Below are 22,374 nucleotides of genomic sequence, written 5' to 3'. Positions count from 1 at the left end.
CACACAGAGGAGGCTCTGTTTGCAATAAAAAACACTCCCCCATACATACAAAGCACGCACTATAAAATCATTGTCATATATCATCATTAACCATATTTGAGGGAGACATCAACACTCGGGCTAGAACCTATTAAAGAGCAACGGGTTCTTGTCCTTTTCCTGAACTTGTGAGGTAAGCATGATGCCAGTGGGACTCTAGCGCGGCGCCGTGTTGGCCATTTGCAACAAGGGGGCATATAGAAACCGTGAAGAAGACAATAGGAAAGACACAAGATTGACAGTTAGTATAAAGATCTCCATATCAGCGGCTGCTGTGTGCAGAGCTTCAACTGTGTAAATAAGCACTGTAATACTTTTATTGGGCTGAAAATGCATTGCTTCGGTGTATGTGTTGAGCCCACTGAGCCCAGGGGAAATGAATGTACCGGATCACAGAGATTGCACTGAATTGGAGCATTAGAGCTGTAGCAAAGGCGCCAACATTTATTCGCCTGAGCCTATTACATCGAAGCGCTGTGACATACCTTGAGTGTCTCAGTGTCCCACACCTTCATTGTCTTGTCAAAGGAACTGGATACAAACATGCCAGTATCATATGGATACCACTGCACCGTCTCAACGCTGAATCGATGGACATACTTGCTGGACCTACATTTAGGTAAAAAAAGTAAATAAAAGGAGATTAGAAGTTAATAGGTCAATGCAAGTCATCTAGTATCTACAAATCAAAGAGTACCAGTATAACTTGCGCCACTCAACATTGTTGAGTATAAACAATTCAGATAGAGGTCAGATTATAATCAAACATGAGTACATGAAGTGAACCTGCACAATATAAAACCAGAATGATGCCTGCTTTGCTCAATTTTGGCTTGGTTCATTCGTTTAGCTATATATACTTTTTATACAGGCAAAGTTGCTGCCCTCTTGTGGACACACTGTCGTAAATGGAATGACACAAACCTGCCAATAGTGCAGACAGCTTTGCATGTGTACTGTGGTTTCCCACTGAAGTTCTCTAGGTCGTAGAGGACAATCACTCCATCAGCACCTCCGGACAACATGCTAACAACACGCAGTAGCAGAGTAATTTAGAGACAGAATGCTGCATCTTTCAAGGAAAAAAGAACGGCGTAAACACTGGACTTACTATTTGCCTTCTATTACTTCAATGTCAAGGGTGTTCACGCCATTTCCGTGGATTCTGTCCATATCCCTGTCCACGTTCAACTGCAGGCAAAGGACCCTTGAAATATATATAAAAAAATCTGAATATTATCATATGAAGCCTTGTAATGCATGAATTCACTTCCCTAATACAACTCAATAAAGACAAAAAACATGTAGGGAGAATGATATGATTGCCCCACCTAACCAAGCATAAAATACCAAATACATTAGATATTTCTACATAAATAAATAACATATGGTAAGAATAATCATTTGACATTTTAGGATTTTTTTGTAAACGGAAGAGGCTTACAGTCTATGCAACGAAAGAGGAATGCATGCCTTCTAAACATGACATTTGTAAAGTTACAAAGGACTTAAAGTAAGTATTATTTGCAGATGATACAACTGCTTTTTGTTTAGGAGAGAACACATTGAAGATAATACAAATAATAACAGAAGAAGTGAACAAATCAAGAAAGATGGTTTGACAAAAACAGACTATCTTTGAATCTTTGAGTCCGTCAGTCTACCCCAGGGCAGCTGTGATTACTGATGTAGCTTACCACCACCAGGTGTGAACGAATGTTGAGTCCCACTTCTCTGTGAGCGCTTTGAGTGTTTAGAAAAGCGCAATATAAATCTAAGTTATTTAATTATTTGAATCTCAGTAATACTAAAATAATGCAATTTGGTAACAGTAGAAGAGAAAGTCAAACACAAATACAAATAGACAAAGCACATATCGAAAAGGTATAAGAAAACACATATTTGGGTGTAATAATAGATGATTAAATGAATTGGAAATCTAATTTAAAAAATATACAATATAAAGTAGCAAGAAACATTTCAATACTGAATAAAGCAAACAGGTTCAATCCCAGGCTCGGGATCTTTCTGTGTGGAGTTTGCATGTTCTCCCTGTGAATGCGTGGGTTCCCTCCGGGTACTCCAGCTTCCTCCCACTTCCAAAGACATGCACCTGGGGATCGGTTGATTGGCAACACTAAATTGGCCCTAGGGTGTGAATGTGAGTGTGAATGTTGTCTGTCTATCTGTGTTGGCCCTGCGATGAGGTGGCGACTTGTCCAGGGTGTACCCCGCCTTCCGCCCGATTGTAGCTGAGATAGGCGCCAGCGCCCCCCGCGACCCCAAAAGGGAATAAGCGGTAGAAAATGGATGGATGGATGTTCTAGACCAAAAATCACTTCATATTCTTTACTCCTCACTAGTGTTACCGTATCGGAGTTACTGTGCAGAAATATGGGGAAAAAATTACAAATGTGCGCTTCCTTCACGAAGTGTGGATATAGAGAACAAACAAACCCTTTATTTATTGAATCACAATTATTAAAATTTAACAATTTGGTGCATTTGCCAACAGCTAAAATTATGTATAAAGCAAAAAAAAACTTGCGACCCAAGAATGTACAACAATTCTTCTCAACAAAAGAGGAGGAATATAACTTTAGAGGAAAATCTAATTTAATACATTTGTATGCTTGTACACCATTTCAAATTTTTAGTATATATGTATGTGGAATTGAATTATCGAACGGATTAACCAAAGAAAGCAAACCAAGCACACCAATATGATTCAGTTAATAGTCTGTTCAAACTACAAGTGTTTACAAAGTACACGGAACAAGAATTATGATGAACATCTTGAACCCTTTTTTTTCTATTTAGACAAAGATTATTTTTGTATTTAATAATTGTTTGCTTACTATGGTATATTATTTATTTATTATCTATTTGTTTACTGTTCTGTTACAGAGAACAAGGAAAATGGTACACAAAATGCTATGGTATGAAAAGCGGTAGGATTAAATAAGCTCAGCTTCTTCCTACTCCTTTTCGGACGTGCTGTAATGAAACAACTGGACATGGGCAACATTTACAAACACTGGAGAAAGAATAATATTCAAAATAAGTACAAAAACAGTACAACTCACGCCAGGGGATTGTAAACTCAATAAAGTAACTAAATTTAAATGTATATATATATATATATATATATATATATATATGTATATATATATATATCTGTATATATATATATATATATATGTATATATATATATATATATACACATACATATATATATAAACATATACATATATATACATATAAATATACATATATATACATATATATATATACATATAAATATACATATACACATATATATATATATATATACATATATATATATATACATATATATATATATATATACATATATATATATATATATATATATATATATATATATATATATATATATATATATATATATATATATATATATATATATACACATATAAGGGGTGTAACCGTACGTGTATTTGTATTGAACCGTTTCGGTACGGGGGTTTCAGTTCAGTTTGGAGGTGTACCGAACGAGTTTCCACACGGACATATTAAGTAGCTTTACAAAGCACGTTGTGTATACAATATACACCGAGGCAACCCACGGCATGCTAGCAGCGACCAGGCTATGATAGACTGACCATACCTCCTCTTTTCACCGGATATGTCCTCTTTTGCGGAGCTCTCCGGGTGGAGTTTCTTAAATGCCTCAAATGTCCGGCATTTTAAGTTAGGGCTGCGTGTATTTTCAATGTACGTTTAGGGTTAAGAAGGGGTTAAAAGAAAACAAAATGCGCACGCAGCAGCATTCGTGAGGGAGGGGCAGAGACAGAGAGAGCGAGAGAGTTATGACAAATGCGCTTTTTACCCATAGATTTATCAGATTTAATTTTTTATTATCTATAGCAGGGGTGTCAAAAGTGTGCCCCAGAAGCCATTTGCGGCCTACAGCTAATGTTTTAAAGCAGTGGTTCTCAACCTTTTTTCAGTGATGTACCCCCTGTGAACATTTTTTTAATTCAAGTACCCCCTAATCAGAGCAAAGCATTCTTGGTTGAAAAAAAGAGATAAAGAAGTAAAATACAGCACTATTTCATCAGTTTCTGATTTATTAAATTGTAAAACAGTGCAAAATATTGCTCATTTGTAATGGTCTTTCTTGAACTATTTAGAAAAAGAATAATATAAAAATAACTAAAAACTTGTTGAAAAATAAACAAGTGATTCAATTATAAATAAAGATTTCTACACATAGAAGTAATCATCAACTTAAAGTGCCCTCTTTGGAGATTGTAATAGAGATCCATCTGGATTCATGAACTTAATTCTAAACATTTCTTCACAAAAACAGAAATCTTTAACATCAATATTTATGGAACATGTCCACAAAGAATCTAGCTGTGAACACTGACTATTGTATTGTTGCATTTCTTTTCACAGTTTATGAACTTACATTTATATTTTGTTGAAGTATTATTTAATAAATATATTTATAAAGGATTTTTGAATTGTTGCTATTTTTAGAATATTTGAAAAAAATCTCACGTACCCCTTGGCATACCTTCAAGTACCCCCGGGGGTACGGGTACCCCCATTTGAGAAACACTGTTTTAAAGACCCACGGCACATTTTAAAAATACTATTAAAATAAACAAAAACATAAACAAAATTAAAATATAAAAGCTTAAAGGCTGAATGTAATTTAGAAAAAGTTGCAACGTTGACTAATAAATAAAAAAATGGGTTGTACTTGTATAGCGCTTTTCTACCTTCAAGGTACTCAAAGTGCTTTGACACTACTTTCACATTTACCCATTCACACACACATTCACACACTGATCGAGGGAGCTGCCATGCAAGGCGCTAAGCATCACCCATCAGGAGCAAGGGTGAAGTGTCTTGCTCAGGACACAACGGACGTGACCAGGTTGGTACTAAGTGGGGATTGAACCAGGGACCCTCGGGTTGCGCATGGCCACTCTCCCACTGCGACACGCTGTTTTTTTTTCTTTCAAACTGTCATTGCTCAAAACATAATATCGAATCAAAATCAATGTTATTAGGAATTATTGACCTATCCAAGGTTCCCATTACTTCACATCAAATATTCCACTAAGAAAAAATTTTGGGGTGGAAGATTTTGCGAATTTGGTATATAAATAACCAAAAAATGTATATTTTGTTTTTTTACTGTACCGAAAATGAACCGAACCGTGAACTCTGAACCGAGGTATGTACCGATCTGAAATTTTTGTGTAGTTACACCCCTAATATATATATATATATATATATATATATATATATACATATATAAATATATATACACACATATATATATATACACACACATATATATATATATATATATGTATACATATATATAAATACATATACACACACACACATATATATATATATATATATATATATATATATATATATACACCAGGGGTCTCAAACTCAATTTACCCGGGGGCCACTGGATGCAGAAAATGGGTGAGGCTGGGCCGCAAGAAAAGATTTCTTATAAAATGTAACATACACTTTTTAATGAATTCACCTACTTTGAATGGCTTTCCCACCCTAGCAACATACTTGCCAACTCTCGCGATCTTTCCGGGAAACATCCGAATATCAGTGCTCCCCCCGACAATCTCCCGGGACAGTCATTCTCACGCTTTTCACCCGGTCAACAATATTGGGGGCGTGTCATGATGGCACTGCCTTTAATGTTGTCTATAACCTACCTTCTCGTCCGCTTTTCCACCATACAAACAATGTGCCGGCCCAGTCGCTTAATGTATGAGGCTTCTGCAGACCCACGGAAGTGACTGCAAGGCATACTTGGTCAACAGCTATACAGGTCACACTGAGGGTGGCCGTATAAACAACTTTAACACTGTTACAAATATGCGCCACACTGTGAACCCACACCAAACAAGATTGACAAACACATTTTGGGAGAACATCCGCACCGTAACACAACATAAACACAACAGAACAAATACCCAGAATCCAATGCAGCCCTTACTCTTCCGGGCTACAATAGGGTGCGGGGTTGAGGGGGGCGGGGGTGTATATTGTATCCCGGAAGAGATAGGGCTGCATGGGATTCTGGGTATTTGTTATGTTGTGTTTATGTTGTGTTATGGTGCGGATGTTCTCCCAAAATGTGTTTGTCAATCTTGTTTGGTGTGGCTTCACAGTGTGGCGCATATTTTTAACAGTGTTAAAGTTGTTTATACGGCCACTCTCAGTGTAACCTGTGTGGCTATTGATCAAGTATGGCTTGCAGTCGCTAACTGCGTCTACAGGAGCCAGATACAACATGTGGCTGGGCTGGCGCGCTGTTAGTTCATGTTGTAGAGGGTGCTAAAGACGGTACCCCCACGATGCCCCTTAAATGTTGTTGTTAGGGTGAAATACGGGAGAATGATTACCCCTGGAGGGGCACTGAAAATTGTGAGTCTCCCGGAATAATCGAGAATGTACAAGTATGACGCTGTAAAGCGCAATTCATATAAAACTCACGGGCCGCACCAACATTTGATTTTCATATTAAGGTCCGCAATTGGCCCGTGGGCCGCGTGTTTGAGAGCGCTGTTATAAATGACATCATTTATAACAGGGGTCTCAAACACGCGTACATATGAACATTACTAATCAAATATACTTACCTCCTTGTCGACTCTGCACGTCTGAAAAGCAGAGGGTCATCCAGGCCGGCCCTCCTTGCTGCCAAATAACCCAACATTTTTTTAAAATAACAAAACTCTGGATTAAATGTGAGTATTTACAAAATGTGTTCAACGTTAACCACAAGGCTAGCATGCTACCCACACCGAGGAAGGGCTATTCTACGTATAAACACGTTTCTCGCAACGTTATACATAATATTATGTCGGTAGAGGTGTAAAAGCGAACACACCAAACAATAGCTCTATTATCAATGTTTTTAATAAATTAATTTCGTTCAATAAATATATTTGGCTCAACACAAGCCGCCATTTTGAAACAAACGACCACTTCCGTCGACGAACGCGCCTATTGGTTCGTCCAAACAGTATTCGCCAATCAAAATGCACTTTGTTCAATGTTGCCCCGCACCCCGGAAGACTTGCATAAACAACCCGCTAAAAGGGACACAGAAGATCCTTAGAAATAACCTTTTGCAATATCTTGTGAATATGAACAAAGTTGTCGCCGCCTTACGGAGGACATTAGGCATAGTACGCGAGCACGTCGGGACAGATCATTTGGGGAATAAGTACTACTTTGTACCCGAACAGAAGACATGGACAGGTAAGTCACGCTGTGTTATGCTAAATGTTACCACCAGCTTGTTTTAAAGGCCTACTGAAATGAAATGTTCTTATTTAAACGGGGATAGCAGGTCCATTCTATGTGTCATACTTGATCATTTCGCGATATTACCATATTTTTGTTGCAAATATTTAGTAGAGAACATCACGATAAAGTTCGCAACTTTTGGTCGCTAATAAATATGGTTTTTTGATTGATTGATACTTTTATTAGTAGATTGCACAGTTCAGTACATATTCCGTACAATTGACCACTAAATGGTAACACCCGAATAAGTTTTTCAACTTGTTTAAGTCGGGGTCCACGTTAATCAATTCTTGACCGCTCTGTTCCATATTAAAGCTTCACAACAAACAAGGAAACACCGGCTGTGTTTGTGTTGCTACAGCCGGCCGAAATACACCGCTTTCTACCAACAGTTTTCTTATTTGTAGTCTCTATTATTGATTGAACAAATTGCAAAAGATTCAGCAACACTGAAGTCCAGAATACTGTGTAACTATGCGATAAAAACAGACTACTTTTAGCCGGGAACGGTGCTGGGAGAACATGTCCGCTACCACCGGTGACGTCACGCGCACGCGTCATCATATGCGTCATCATTCTGCGACGTTTTCAACAGGATACCTCGCGGGAAATTTAAAATTTCAATTTGGTAAACTAAACCGGCCGTATTGGCATGTGTTGCAATGTTAATATTTCATCATTGATATATAAACTATCAGACTGCGTGTTCGGTAGTAGTGGGTTTCAGTAAGCCTTTAATGTTAGCCAAACAAGCCAATTTTGAGCTTAAAATTTTACAAATCTAGCTAGTTACGGTCATATACCGTCACCAATTTAGACATTTTAGGGGAATCGATTTATTTGACTAATTCCTTAATGACATTGAAGATGTTATTGAACCACTTAGCCTTTTCAATCTTTAACAAATCGTAAATCCTCATGAATAATGAATGAAGGAAGTTACTTTTTGTATTCTAATTTTGCACCAAAAATATGTCGTCTTGAGTTTGACACCACCATTTAACCTTGTCGTACTGCAGGTTGACCACTTGATGGCGTACGAGGCTCACTATCATTATTTATGCGAGTTTTCTCTTGAGCATGTATTTTTTTTAATGTATTTATTTAACTAACTGTAAAAGCAGGTTATTTCAATCAATCAGTCAATATTTATTTATATAGCCCTAAATCACAAGTGTCTCAAAGGGCTGCACTACTTTGCTGTACATATTCTACCAAGTCAGACCTACACTGTTTCAATATCCATTTCTCAGATGATGGAATTGTTGATGACTGAAGTGCTGATATCAACCAAACCTAACCCCCCTCCCCCTCCACATCCCACCCCTGGGATTGTAAATAATGTAAATAATTTAATGGATACACTCTGATGATTAACTTGTGTGATTACTGTATTATGCTGATAGTTTATATTTGTACCATGAATTGATTTACGTGGACCCTGACTTAAACAAGTTGAAACACTTATTCGGGTGTTACCATTTTGTGGTCAAATGTACAGAATGTGTACTGTACTGTACAATCTACTAATAAAAGTTTCAATCAATCAATCAATGCACAAGCCACAAAGACATCCTTGGTTCAGAGCCCACATAAGGGCTAGGAAAAACTCACAACCCAGTGGGATGTCAATGTGAATGACTATGAGAAACCTTTTTAGAGGACCGCAGGTGTGGGTGACTCCCCCCCTCTAGGGGAGACCGGATGCAATGGACGTCGAGTGGGTCTAACATAATTTCTGTGGATGTGGTCATTTACATGTAAAGTTAAAAAAGTTAAAATACCAATGATAGTCACACACGCACAAGGTGTGGTGAAATTTGTCCTCTGCATTCGACCCATCCTCTTGTTCATCCCCTGGGAGGTGAGGGGAGCAGTGAGCAGCAGCGGTGGCCGCGCTCGGGAATCATCATTGGCAATTTAACCCCCCAATTCCAACCCTTGATACTGAGTGCCAAGCAGGGAAGTAATGGGTCCCATTTTTATAGTCTTTGGTATGACTCAGCCGGGTTTTGAACTAGGGCTGGGCAATATGGCCTTTTTTAATATCTCGATATTTTTAGGCCATATTACGACGCATGACATATATTTCGATATTTTGCCTTAGCCTTGAATGAACACTTGATGCATATAATCACACCAGTATGATGATTCTATGTGTCTACATTAAAACATTATTGTTCATACTGCATTAATTTATGCTCATTTTAAACTTTCATGCAGAGAAGGAAATCACAACTAAGTCAATTGACCAAAACTGTATTTATTAAACAGTTATTAAGCAGTGGCACAAACATTCATGTCATTTCCAAAACACAAAGTGCAAGATTGTCAGAGATATTCTAAAACAAGCTATTAGTGCACTTTATGCATGATGTCACTAAAAGACATATCAAAACAACACTAAATTAAATTGCACTTTTTGTACAGAAGGCCACTACAATAGTTTAAAACAAATAAAGTGCGCTTTTGTGCATGATGTCACACACGATATTTCAATAACTGTCAAATAAAAATGAGCTGCATAATAGCAAATCAAATAGTGTCTGTCCGTCGCTATGCGGTAGGTTACTTCGGACATTATCTCCTGTTGTTGTTGACTATTTTTTCATACGGTGTTGATCTGGAAATATTTGCCTCTGCATTTTGATGGTGTGGTCGTGTGGCACCGAATGGAGATGTTGACAAGTGAGTTTCAAGCACTCTTAATTCTCTAGCAGGGGACTTTTCAAATGATGCTACATATTAGCAGTAATGCTACTTCTTATTGCAACGCTTTTGCCCCACACTTGACAAATTACGGCTGTCTGTTCGACATATTTCCACTTGAGGCAAAACACAGCCAAACGACGGCCCCCCTGCTGTTTTCTTGGGAATTAATTCTTCCATCATTCGTTCCCAGATTCGTACCTTCTTTTATTACGACTCGCATGGTTTCGCTAGCATCACAGCTAACGTTGCCCATGCTGCTACCTCTCTGCTCCGCGAGGGCGTATACGTATGTGACGTATGTAAGAAGGTGCGCTTGCTGTCTGTGAGAAGGAGAGACAGGAAAGAGTTGGAAGAACCTGTAGTTTAATGCCAGCAGCTAAAAGCAACTGCGTGAGAACGTATACTCGAATATATCGATATAGTCATTTTCTAAATCGCGCAGAGATATATCGAGTATATCGATATATCGCCCAGCCCGAGTTTGAACTCACGACCTACCGATATCAGGGCGGATGCTCTAACCACAAGGCGCATTGTTGGTAAGTCTTCCACAAAAACAGCATGGAGCAGAGCTTGAGTAGATGAAATGCATGACACACATTCATTAATAGTTAACTATTCATGTGAGGTATTTTCTTCTTTGACTAGGGACCGGGGCCACTAGCCTCCAGCAGGCTTGCACGCATGGTTTCCTTCTGACGGAACTTGACTTTCTACTTCACCTTTTTCTTTAAGCACTTTGCTAGGCGGAGAAAACTTGCATCCACCTCATATTTATAATTCATTACACGGCTGCGGAGACTGTCAGACTATTCAAATGAGACATCACACAGTTCCATTTCCCCCATCACGCCAAAGGCTACCGTCGGGCCGGCCAATGGCGGTGACTGACACCGCAGGACCAACAATGCATTGCTCACACGTGACGAGAAATCTACATTTTTTCCTCTTTCTTGTCTTGCCACTGAACTCGGTCCGGGCTGGTGGAAGTAAATCAGATGCATTATTCAGTCCATATGTCTCGCTAAAGCGAGCTCTTTTTTGATCTTAAACTGATAGGCCAAGCGTGGGCTCGGGGGCCTTGAAGCACGGACAGCCGAGGCTTTTCGCTGCGGCATACCAGCGGTCGGTTCAGACAGGGTGAATGAGCGCTTTTCCTTCGCTCTACCTACTCCTTCTTCTATTCATTTGTTCATCCCCAGTGCTCGGTCCATCCTGCTACCTTTATCCATGCTTTGCTGCTCCCATTTTCTCCCTCTCTTGGACTGTTAACGTTAGAAAACTGGGGCGTAAGCAATCTTGCGTGTGGTAAACTATGTATGAGAACTTTAATAGGTGCTCAGAAAAAAGGGCTAAAAGGACATAAAGGCCCCAGTTTTTACCTCCATCAAGTATAAAGGTGGTATGTTTCGATGGGGCGGTATAGCTCGGTTGGTAGAATGGACGGGCCAGCAACTCCTAGTCCAGACATCCTAGTCCAGACCTGGGCAAATTAAGGCCCGGAGGCCACATGCGGCCCGTTAAGCTTTTCAATCTGGACCGCCGGACATTCCCCCAAAAAATGTTTTTCAATCTTTAAGATGGAAACTGTGCAGTGATGTTTTTAAATGACTGCAAGTCTTGAACTACACTAAGTATTTCAATGGTTGGAATCTGCACTTTTGCATGATAAACTACAAACCCCGTTTCCATATGAGTTGGGAAATTGTGTTAGATGTAAATATTATCGGAATAGAATGATTTGCAAATCCTTTTCAACCCATATTCAATTGAATGCACTACGAAGACAATATATTTGATGTTCAAACTCATTAACTTTATTTTTTTTTGCAAATAATAATTAACTTGAAATTTCATGGCTGCAACACGTGCCAAAAAAGTTGGGAAAGGGCATGTTCACCACTTTGTTACATCACATTTTCTTTTAACAACACTCAATAAACGTTTGGGAACTGAGGAAACTAATTGTTGAAGCTTTGAAAGTGGAATTCTTTACCATTCTTGTTTTATGTAGAGCTTTAGTCGTTCAAGAGTCCGGGGTCTCCGCTGTTGTATTTTACGCTTCGTAATGCGCCACACATTTTCGATGGGAGACATGTCTGGGCTGCAGGCGGGCCAGGAAAGTACCCGCACTCTTTTACTACGAAGCCACGCTGTTGCAACACGTGGCTTGGCATTGCTTTGCTGAAATAAGCAGGGGCGTCCATGATAACGTTGCTTGGATGACAACATATGTTGCTCCAAAACCGGTACGTACTTTTCAGCATTAATGGTGCCTTCACAAATGTGTATGTTACCCATGCCTTGGGCACTAATACACCCCCATACCATCACAGATGCTGGCTTTTGAACTTTGCGCCTATAACAATATAAATTGTTATTTTCCTCTTTTTTCCAGAGGACACCACGTCCACAGTTTCCAAATATAATTTGAAATGTGGACTTGTCAGACCACAGAACACTTTACGACTTTGCATCAGTTCATCTTTGAGGAACTCGGGCCCAGCGAAGCCAGCGGCGTTCCTTGGTGTTGTTGATAAATGGCTTTCGCTTTGCATAGTAGAGTTTTAACTTGCACAGATGTAGCGACCAACTGTAGTTACTGACAGTGGTTTTCTGAAGTGTTCCTGAGCCCATGTGGTGATATCCTTCACACACTGATGTCGGTTTTTGAAGCAGTACCGCCTGAGGGATCAAAGGTCCGTAATATCATCGCTTACGTGCAGTGATTTCTCCAGATTATGTGAACCTTTTAATGATTTTACGTACCGTAGATTGTAAAATCCCTAAATTCCATGCAATAGCTCGTTGAGAAATGTTGTTCTCACACTGTTCGACAATTTGCTTATAAATTGGTGACACTCACCCCATTCTTGTTTGTGAATTACTTAGCATTTCATGGAAGCTGCTTTTATACCTAATCATGGCACCCACCTGTTCCCAATTAGCCTGCACACCTGTGGGATGTTCCAAATAAGATTTTGCTGAGTATTCCTCAACTTTATCAGTATTTATTGCCACCTTTCCCAACTTCTTTGTCACGTGTTGCTGGCATCAAATTCTAAAGTTAATGATTATTTGCAAAAAAAAAATTTTTTTTGATCAGTTTTAACTTCAAATATGTTGTCTTTGTAGCATATTCAATTGAATATGGGTTGAAAATGGTTTGCAAATCATTGTATTCATTTATATTTACGTCTAACACAATTTCCCAAGTCATATGGAAACGGGGTTTGTTGTTACTATGGTCTTTTAATTAGTTACTATGGTCATCTAATTAGTTACTATGGTAATAATGTAAGTCGCAGCAGCTCAGATGACGCACCACGCAGTGTGGGTGGGGAGCGTTTCCACAGAGTGTTTCCAGAGCCTGAAATGCAGATGTCAGGGACAGACGTGGAAGGAGATCAACGTTCTAAAGCTTAGTGATATATCAGATATATCAGATTGTAGGTAGGTTTTTTTACCCTTAACCTTCATATTTTGCTTTGTTTGTTGCATTTTTGTAGCGTTTCGCTTGATTGTAAAATATGTTGATCGAGAGGGTGTGATGTTTATATGTTGTCAATATTCAGTGTTTTATCATTCATAGTTAATATTGTAAATCCCACATTCTTTATTTTCATGTACATTCTGGGTGTCTTATTCAGTAAAAAAAAGGAAAATTCCACTCCGTTTTTTAAGGTGGTCTCTCATAAACTTTTCAATCTGGCCTGCCGGACAATACCCGCAAAATATTTTTAGACATTTAAGATGGAAACTGTGCAGTGATGTTTTTAAATGACTGAAAGTTTTGAACTATCAATCAATCAATCAATCAATCAATCTTTATTTATATAGCCCCAAATCACAAATGTCTCAAAGGACTGCACAAATCATTACGACTACAACATCCTCGGAAGAACCCACAAAAGGGCAAGGAAAACTCACACCCAGTGGGCAGGGAGAATTCACATCCAGTGGGATGCCAGTGACAATGCTTACTATGAGAAACCTTGAAGAGGACCTCAGATGTGGGCAACCCCCCCCCCCCCCCCTCTAGGGGACCGAAAGCAATGGATGTCGAGCGGGTCTAACATGATACTGTGAAAGTTCAATCCATAGTGGCTCCAACACAGCCTCGAGAGTTCAGTTCAAGCGGATCCAAGATAGCAGCGAGAGTCCCGTCCACAGGAAACCATCTCAAGCGGAGGCGGATCAGCAGCGTAGAGATGTCCCCAACCGATACAGGCGAGCGGTCCATCCTGGGTCCCGACGAGCGGTCCATCCTGGGTCTCGACTCTGGACAGCCAGTACTTCATCCATGGTCATCGGACCGGACCCCCTCCACAAGGGAGGGTAGGGACATAGGAGAAAGAAAAGAAGCGGCAGATCAACTGGTCTAAAAAGGAGGTCTATTTAAAGGCTAGAGTATACAGATGAGTTTTAAGGTGAGACTTAAATGCTTCTACTGAGGTAACATCTCGAACTGTTACCGGGAGGGCATTCCAGAGTACTGGAGCCCGAACGGAAAACGCTCTATAGCCCGCAGACTATACTAAGTATTTCAATGGTTGGAATCTGCGCTTTCGCATGATATACTAGTTACTATGGTCATCTAATTAGTTACTATGCTCATCTAATTAGTTACTATGCTCATCTAATTAGTTACTATGGTAATGTTAGTCGCAGCAGCTCAGTTGAGGCACCAAGCAGTGTGGGTGGGGAGTGTTTCCACAGAGTGTTTCCAGAGCCTGAAATGCGGGTGCCAGGGACAGACATGAAAGGAGATTTTTACAACTATGTTCTAAAGCTTACTGATGTATCAGACATATCAGATTGTAGGTATGTTTTTTTACCCTTAACCTTCATATTTTGCTTTATTTGTTGCATTTTTGTAGCGTTTCGCTTGATTTTAAAATATGTGGATGGAGAGGGAATGTGACATTCATATTGTTGTAAATATTCAGTGTTTTATCCTTCATAGTTAATGTGTTAAATCCCACATTCAAAAAAAGGAAAATTCAATTCGTTTTTTTTAAGGTGGTCTGTCATAACGTTTTTATTTTTCAATCAGACATTATTGTGAAGTTTTGTATTAGTGTTCCTAAAAATCCGATATATCGGCCCCCGATATATTTGTTTCTCTAAATTTGGCCCCCCGAGTCCAAATAATTGCCCAGGTCTGTCCTAGTCACTGTCGTTGTACCCTTGGGCAAGACACTTTACCCACCTGCTCCCTGTGCCACCCACACTGGTTTAAATGTAACTTTGATATTGGGTTTCACTAAGTAAAGCGCTTTGAGTCACTAGAGAAAAAGCGCTATATAAATGTACTTCACTTCAATGTATTTTAGATAGTTAGCAGAATTTCATAAAGTATTTCAATCATTGTACGACTTAATGATATACAGGGTTCGTACGGGTGCTTAAAAACCTTAAAAAATGCTAGGATTCTAATGTTGTGTGTCCAAGGTTTGAAAAATGCTTGAATTTTGAGTGAAGGGCTTGTAAATGCTTGGAAATGTTCATCATATTTCTCGGCAGTCTGACTCAATAGGCTAATTATAAAATAAGTTTCCTTAAAAATGAAAGCGCTTGATCTGTTGGCTTTTGCACAAGCCCTTACATTAGGTTACATCAGGTCATGTGGCTCTGTGTCACCCCTGAAAGGACAGCGGTACATCGGTCCATCATGTCGGGAGGTTGTCGTTTTACTGAACATTGGATGGAAAATGACATACACAATCTTTGGATTAAACATGGACTAAATCCACAAGGAGCCTGGTGCAAAGTTTGCAAAAAGGAAATCCAGCTGTTTACCACTGTAAATTGAAGTACGTCCACAAGGTAGATATCATGTTGCCTTTATTCCAGACTAGGGATGTAACGATAAATATTATAAATTATAATTATCGTTTTGATTATTTTGATCGAAAAACCGTGATTGATAATCACACTTGGATAAACTCACGGACAGACAAATTTTAGTTTGTGCATGTTGAACCTACAAGCTGTGCTTTGCTAGTACAGAATGGTCACCTTATACTGTTGTATATACGGTGCGTTCAACGGCCGCTGAACAAAGTAGGACACCGCAACGCCTGCCTGAACACTCTTATCCATGAAGCATAAGGAACATAAAACATGCAAAATAGTGGGCTTTCTCACATTTTCTCTATTTATTTTACCTATTTGAAAAAAACTAAATATTTCAGTGTGCGTAGGTACTTTTGGAGCAATTTCTAGCGATAATAATGATAACCGAGATCATTTTTGGTCACAATAATCATGATATTACATATAGATGTCCAATATTATCGGACTGCCATTATTATCGGCCGATAAATGCTTTAAAACAGTGGTCCCCAACCTTTTTGTATCCGCGGACCGGTCAACGCTTAATAATTTGTCCCGCGGCCCGGGTGGGGGGGGGGGGTCCTTTTTTTTTTCTTTGTCTTGAAAAAGGGACGTTTTTGTCATGAAAAAGGGAGGTTTTTGTGGTTGGTGCACTAATTGTAAGTGTATATTGTGTTTTTTATGTTGATTTAATAAAAATAAAAAAATATATTTTTTAAATAAAAAATTGCGGCCCGGTACCAATCAGGCCACGGCCCGGTACCGAGCCGCGGCCCGGTGGTTGGGGACCACTGCTTCAAAATGTAATATCGGAAATTATCGGTATCTTTTTCAAAATTATCGGTATCGGTTTCGAAAAGTAAAATTTATGACTAAAGGCACTGCCTTTGCGTGCTGGCCCAGTCACATTATATCTGCGGCTTTTCACACACACAAGTGAATGCAAGGTATACTTGCTCAACAGCCATACAGGTCACACTGAGGGTGGCCGTACAAACAACTTTAACGCTGTTACAAATATGCGCCACACTGTGAACCCTCACCAAACAAGAATGACAAAAATATTTTGGGACAACATCCGCACCGTAACACAACATAAACACAATAGAACAACTACCTAGAACCCCTTGCAGCTAGGGCTGGGAGATATTGGCTTGTATTAATATAGCAATATTTTTATGCCATATCGCGATATACGATATATATCTCGATATTTTTCTTAGCCGTAAATGAACACTTGATGCATATAATCACAGCAGTATGATGATTCTATGTGTCCACATTAAACATTTTTCTTCATACTGCATTAATATATGCTACCTTTAAACTTTCATGCAGAGAGGGAAATCACAACTAAGTCAATTAACCAAAACTGTATTTAATAAATACTCTTCATTCTCTCGCGGGTGACTTTTTAAATGAAAGAACAAATTAGTAGTGTTGCTACCTTTTGTAGTAACACTTCTGCTGCATACTTTGCATATTGCTGTTGTCGGCTTGAAGCCAAACCACTGCCAGATGATGGACGCCTGCTGTTTTTTTGCCGTTAATGGTTCTTCCTCCATTTGTGATCAGTTTCGCACCTTCTCTCTCTTGTAATGTCACTCAACTCGCTCCGCTCCGCTCTGTTTGCGCCACCTGTCTCAGCTGACTTTAGCCATGCTGCTACCTCTCTGCTCGGGGAGAGCGTATGAGGCTACACGCGCGACAGTATGTTACGTATGTAAGAAGGCAGGCTTGTTTTACGTCTCTGTGAGAAGGAGAGACGAAAAGGAGTGAAAAACGCCTGTAGTGTAATGCCCGCAGCTAAAAGCAACTGCATGACAACCTATACTCGAATATTAAGATATACTGTAGTCATTTTCTATATCGCACAGAGACAAACCCGCGATATATCGTTTTTATCGATATATCGCCCAGCCCTACTTGCAGCACTAACTCTTCCTGGACACTTCAACCCCGCCCACCTCAACCTCCCCATGCTCTCTCAGGGAGCATGTCCCAAATTCCAAGCTGCTGTTTTGAGACATGTTAGATAAAATACTGCACTTTGTGACTTCAATAATTAATATGGCAGTGCCATGTTGGCATTTTTTTCCATAACTTGAGTTGATTTATTTTGGAAAACCTTGTTACATTGTTTAATGCATCCAGCGAGGCATCCCGACATTATGTGTTATCTCCACGACTGTATATATCGGTATCGGTTGATATCGGTATCGGTAATTAAGAGTTGAACAATATCGGAATGTTGGATATCGGCAAAAAAGCCATTATCGAACATCTCTAATATTTCATTTTCATATTGTTCTATTGTTCCAGCCATGTGCTTCCTGCTTACTTCAACACAACATTTGGTTTCGTCAGTCTTGTTTTCGGTGATAAAAGTCTTTTGGCCAGACATTTTTGATGTGATGCATCACTCATGTTTATTGTTTTTGCATTCCTTACCTATGTTTAAATGTCAATCACTGAGAGATTTAGCATTGTTGGTGTGCACACTGCAAAAACTGAAATCTAAGTAAGATTAAATATCTCAAATAAGGGTGATTTTTGCTTATTTTCTGTCTGATAAGATAATTCTTCTCACTAAGCAGTTTTTATGTTCTAAATTATCTCTGCAAGATATTGCAGCTTGTTGCTGAGTTTTTCTGACCGATATTGAGTAAAACATGCTTGAAACCAGAATATCAACTGTTGCAAAGCTGTGTCATCAACACTCAAAAGTATAAAACTAATTTTTTAAAGTAATCATTTTTTATTTAAAGTTAGTAAAAAAAAAAAAAACATGACTTTGCTGTTTTATTTTCAATGAAATAATAAAAAATAATACTCATATAGTAGTAGTGAATGTTGTCTGTCTATCTGTGTTGGCCCTGCGATGAGGTGGCGACTTGTCCAGGGTGTACCCCGCCTTCCGCCCGATTGTAGCTGAGATAGGCGCCAGCGCCCCCCGCGACCCCGGAAGGGAATAAGCGGTAGAAAATGGATGGATGGATAGTAGTACAGTTGTTAATAGTGAGAATATGTTTATTTTGAGGTCTTTTGGGGTTCATTGTGATTAGCTAATTTTATTTGTTTTCTAAAGTCTTGACAAAATTTTCTTGTTCTATTGGCAGATAATTTTGCTTCGTTCAAATAAAATACCCCTAATTTTTGTATTTTTTTTCTTGTTTTTCAACACTAACTTTTTGCAGTGCATCTAGTTTTTGCTTATGTCCACTGTAATTTCAAACGTCTCTTTATTTTCCCTCCAGTGGGCCGGTCCTCCACATGCTTCTTTTCCTTTTGGTGCTGCCTCTTGTCCCATACCCTCTTTGAAGCCCTGCCAGCGAAGACCGCGATTTAGAAGAGAAGAGTAGTTCAGCATGGCGGAGACTTTCTTTCTTTCTGTCTTTCTATGCCCTCTCGTCTTCATGTCTCGCAGCTCGCATCAAAATGAATGCCTTAATGCAGGGGTCAGCAACCCACGGCTCTCGAGCCACATGCAGCTCTTTAGTGCCGCCCTAGTAGCTCCTTGGAGCATTTAAAAAAAATACTTGAAAATAGATTTTTTGTTTTTTTATTTGTTTTACTATGTTTTTTGTTTGAAGACAAACATGACACAACACTTCCCAATTGTTAGAAAGCCCATTGTTTAATATGTTTGTGTGTATTTGGTGAACATTCTTATGTCTTACTAATTTTGGCGGTTCTTGAACACACCTTAGTGTCTCTCATTTTGTCAACGTAATGTTTTATACTGTGCGTGAATGCACAAAGGTGCGCTTTGTTGATGTTATTGACTTGTTGGCGTGCTAAGCAGGCATATTTGGTCAGTGCATGACTGCAAGCTAATCAATGCTAACATGCTATTTGGGCCAGCTGTATGTACATATTGCATCATTATGCCTCATTGGTAGGTATATTTGAGCTCATTTAATATCCTTTACTTTTATCCTCGTTGTATATAATTGAGTTTTGCATATCTCATGACACATTATCTGCATTTAATATTGGCTGCATTTCCAATAGTTGTTTGTGTGCCATGTTGTTCCAGACCACAGCAAACATTACTGAGCTTGCCAAACATTTTAATTAATTTATTAAAAGAAGACAGCCTGCGGTTTCCTTTAACTTGGACACACACATCTATACCTTTTTGGACATTAAAAGCCAGTAATTTCCAGGAGTTCTCTCATCTTCTGAGTAGCCTCTAATTTACTAATGGCTTCTAATGTCGTAAAAATGTGTGGAATAAATATTACATTTCAACGTTTCTGTAAAAGAAGATTTTCTTCAGCCTGCGACACATAGCCATTTTGATAGTAGGCTAATACAGTTAATATAGACACTTACGTCATGTGTTGCCTATTTTATAAGACTTCTTTATGGATTTTCATTTTTTGCGGCTCCAGACAGATTTGTTTTTTGTATTTTTGGTCCAATGGTTCATTCAACGTTTTGGGTTGCCGACTCCTGCCTTTATGCGTAGCGTGGGGTTGCAAAGTGAGAGGGGAAACTGTCGCTACTAGGGGTGTAACAGTACACAAAAATTTTGGTACATATACATTTTTTGGTTATTTATTTACCAAATTTGTAAACAATGGCATAACATACGTATACACACAGGCTCCATTGCCAAGGTTAATGTGGTCAACATTTATAAAATAAAAACTAAATAAGATAAGGCTCAGAATGGTTTCTTAACAAAACCTTTCTACATATAAAGTGCTTTTTTAATTGATTGATTGATTGAGACTTTTATTGGAAGATAGCACAGTACAGTGTACAGTACATATTCCGTACAATTGACCACTGAATGCAAACACCCCAATAAGTTTTTCAACTTGTTTAAGTCAGGGTCCCCCCCCGAACCCCCCTAGCCTGGCTAACTTGGCAGTAAGAGGATATAAATGATAAATGGGTTGTACTTGTATAGCGCTTTTCTACCTTCAAGGTACTCAAAGCGCTTTGACACTACTTCCACATTTACCCATTCACACACACATTCACACACTGATGGAGGGAGCTGCCATGCAAGGCGCCAACCAGCACCCATCAGGAGCAAGGGTGAAGTGTCTTGCTCAGGACACAACGGACGTGACGAGGTTGGTACTAGGTGGGGATTGAACCAGGGACCCTCGGGTTGCGCACGGCCACTCTCCCAATGCGCCACACCGTCCCTGGGCTTATATATGGGCTTATTGTTCTTCCACCATAGAAGTGGGTCAAAATCTAGTTTTTAATGCAATACAGCCACCCCCTGCGACATCAAACGGGACAACGGTAGAATATGGATGGATGGATGGTCTTAAATCTGCTGCTACAAAAACATTTGTTATTGCTTCAGCCCTGCCTGACTCGCCGAGGAGAGGCTGCTTGAATGCGGTGGTGACGCTTCAAAGGAGTAAGCATGTTTGACGTGTTGGCAGAAGCGTATCCTACTGCTGCTGAACAATGTCGGCAAACCTCCGTCCTCCATTGTTGTATAGTACCGCGCAGCCAAAGTATTCCCAAACAGGAGATGTTAACGAGGCAGGAGGGCCTTCCAACTCTGGCTTTTGCATCTTGTCCTAGCCCGGGCGTTGCTAGCCTGCCGTGTGTTGTGTCTCGCTCTGCATTATTTACACAACCTGCGGTGCGCTACCTAATATGTCCGTGTGGAAACTCGTTCGGTACACCTCCGAACCGAACCGAAACCCCCGTACCGAAACGGTTCAATACAAATACACGTAGCGTTACACCCCTAGTAGCTACCCACTGCATCACCCGTGCGCCCATGTCCACTGGCTGTCCGTCCTGCATACTTTCCTTGTTGTTGGCTCAGCTGAATATGGGATCAATATTTATTTCACTCTTGGTCCCGTAGGCCCGGCCGGCCCCGGCCTCGCACTGCATGAGGTCGCCGTGTCATGCTGATGAAAGCCAAAGCGCCACGCGGACGGGGCTCATTCGTCTTCGCGCTTGCAGCTTCTGACGTCCCGCTGTCGCCGCCGCCTTTTTTTTCCTGTATTATTTTAGAAAGAAGAGAAGGCGCACTGACATTATCGGCCGCTGCAGGCGCATTTGAAAATAATTGCCAGTATGATTGCTATTTTTCTTACCTCTTTGAGGAGGTGTTGCCTTTGTCTCCGAATCAATGGCTGCTCAATACCGGACAGAGGAAAGGCAGCTTCCTTTCATGTCTTGACTGAAAAGCGAGTATTTTTAGCCCTATTCATTTTTAGCAGCGTATGCCATGCAGTTTTAATCCATCCCGCAGAAAGGAAGGGATTCAGAGGTTCCTCAGAGGTGCGCCACGCTGTGTCGGAGAAAAGGCGCGCTGGCTTCTTGTCGTCCCGTCACCATCCCTCTGCCTTTTGTCTATTATTTATTTGATCAGCCAAAACCGAAAAGGCCTCGGCTCTGCTATTTCAGGACGGCTCCACTCTAGGGACGGCGAGCGATGC

At 39.9% G+C, this 22,374-nt stretch overlaps 2 protein-coding genes across 2 annotated transcripts in view; one reads left to right on the top strand and one right to left on the bottom strand.

Moving 5' to 3' along the window:
- Window positions 1-7,091, bottom strand: part of ercc8 (excision repair cross-complementation group 8) — a 34,076-nt gene extending 26,985 nt beyond the window's left edge. Inside the window, exons 1-4 of the mRNA XM_061900701.1 lie at window positions 6,721-7,091; window positions 1,151-1,246; window positions 964-1,065; window positions 525-648 (exon numbers count right to left, since the gene is read on the bottom strand). Coding sequence (XP_061756685.1) covers window positions 525-648; window positions 964-1,065; window positions 1,151-1,246; window positions 6,721-6,797 — 399 coding nt within the window. The 5' untranslated portion in view covers window positions 6,798-7,091. The remainder of the gene's footprint in view (window positions 1-524; window positions 649-963; window positions 1,066-1,150; window positions 1,247-6,720) is intronic.
- Window positions 7,092-7,132: 41 nt separating this feature from the next.
- The window catches only part of ndufaf2 (NADH:ubiquinone oxidoreductase complex assembly factor 2), a 71,606-nt gene continuing 56,364 nt past the window's right edge, over window positions 7,133-22,374 (top strand). Inside the window, exon 1 of the mRNA XM_061900715.1 lies at window positions 7,133-7,345. Within this exon, the coding sequence (XP_061756699.1) occupies window positions 7,231-7,345 (115 nt within the window). The 5' untranslated portion in view covers window positions 7,133-7,230. The remainder of the gene's footprint in view (window positions 7,346-22,374) is intronic.

The sequence above is a fragment of the Nerophis ophidion genome, linkage group LG01, assembly GCF_033978795.1.
Source record: "Nerophis ophidion isolate RoL-2023_Sa linkage group LG01, RoL_Noph_v1.0, whole genome shotgun sequence".
NCBI classification, from domain to species: Eukaryota; Metazoa; Chordata; class Actinopteri; order Syngnathiformes; family Syngnathidae; genus Nerophis; species Nerophis ophidion.
The sequence above is the reverse complement of the archived record's forward strand: the minus strand, read 5'-3'. Positions and strand labels throughout refer to the sequence as shown.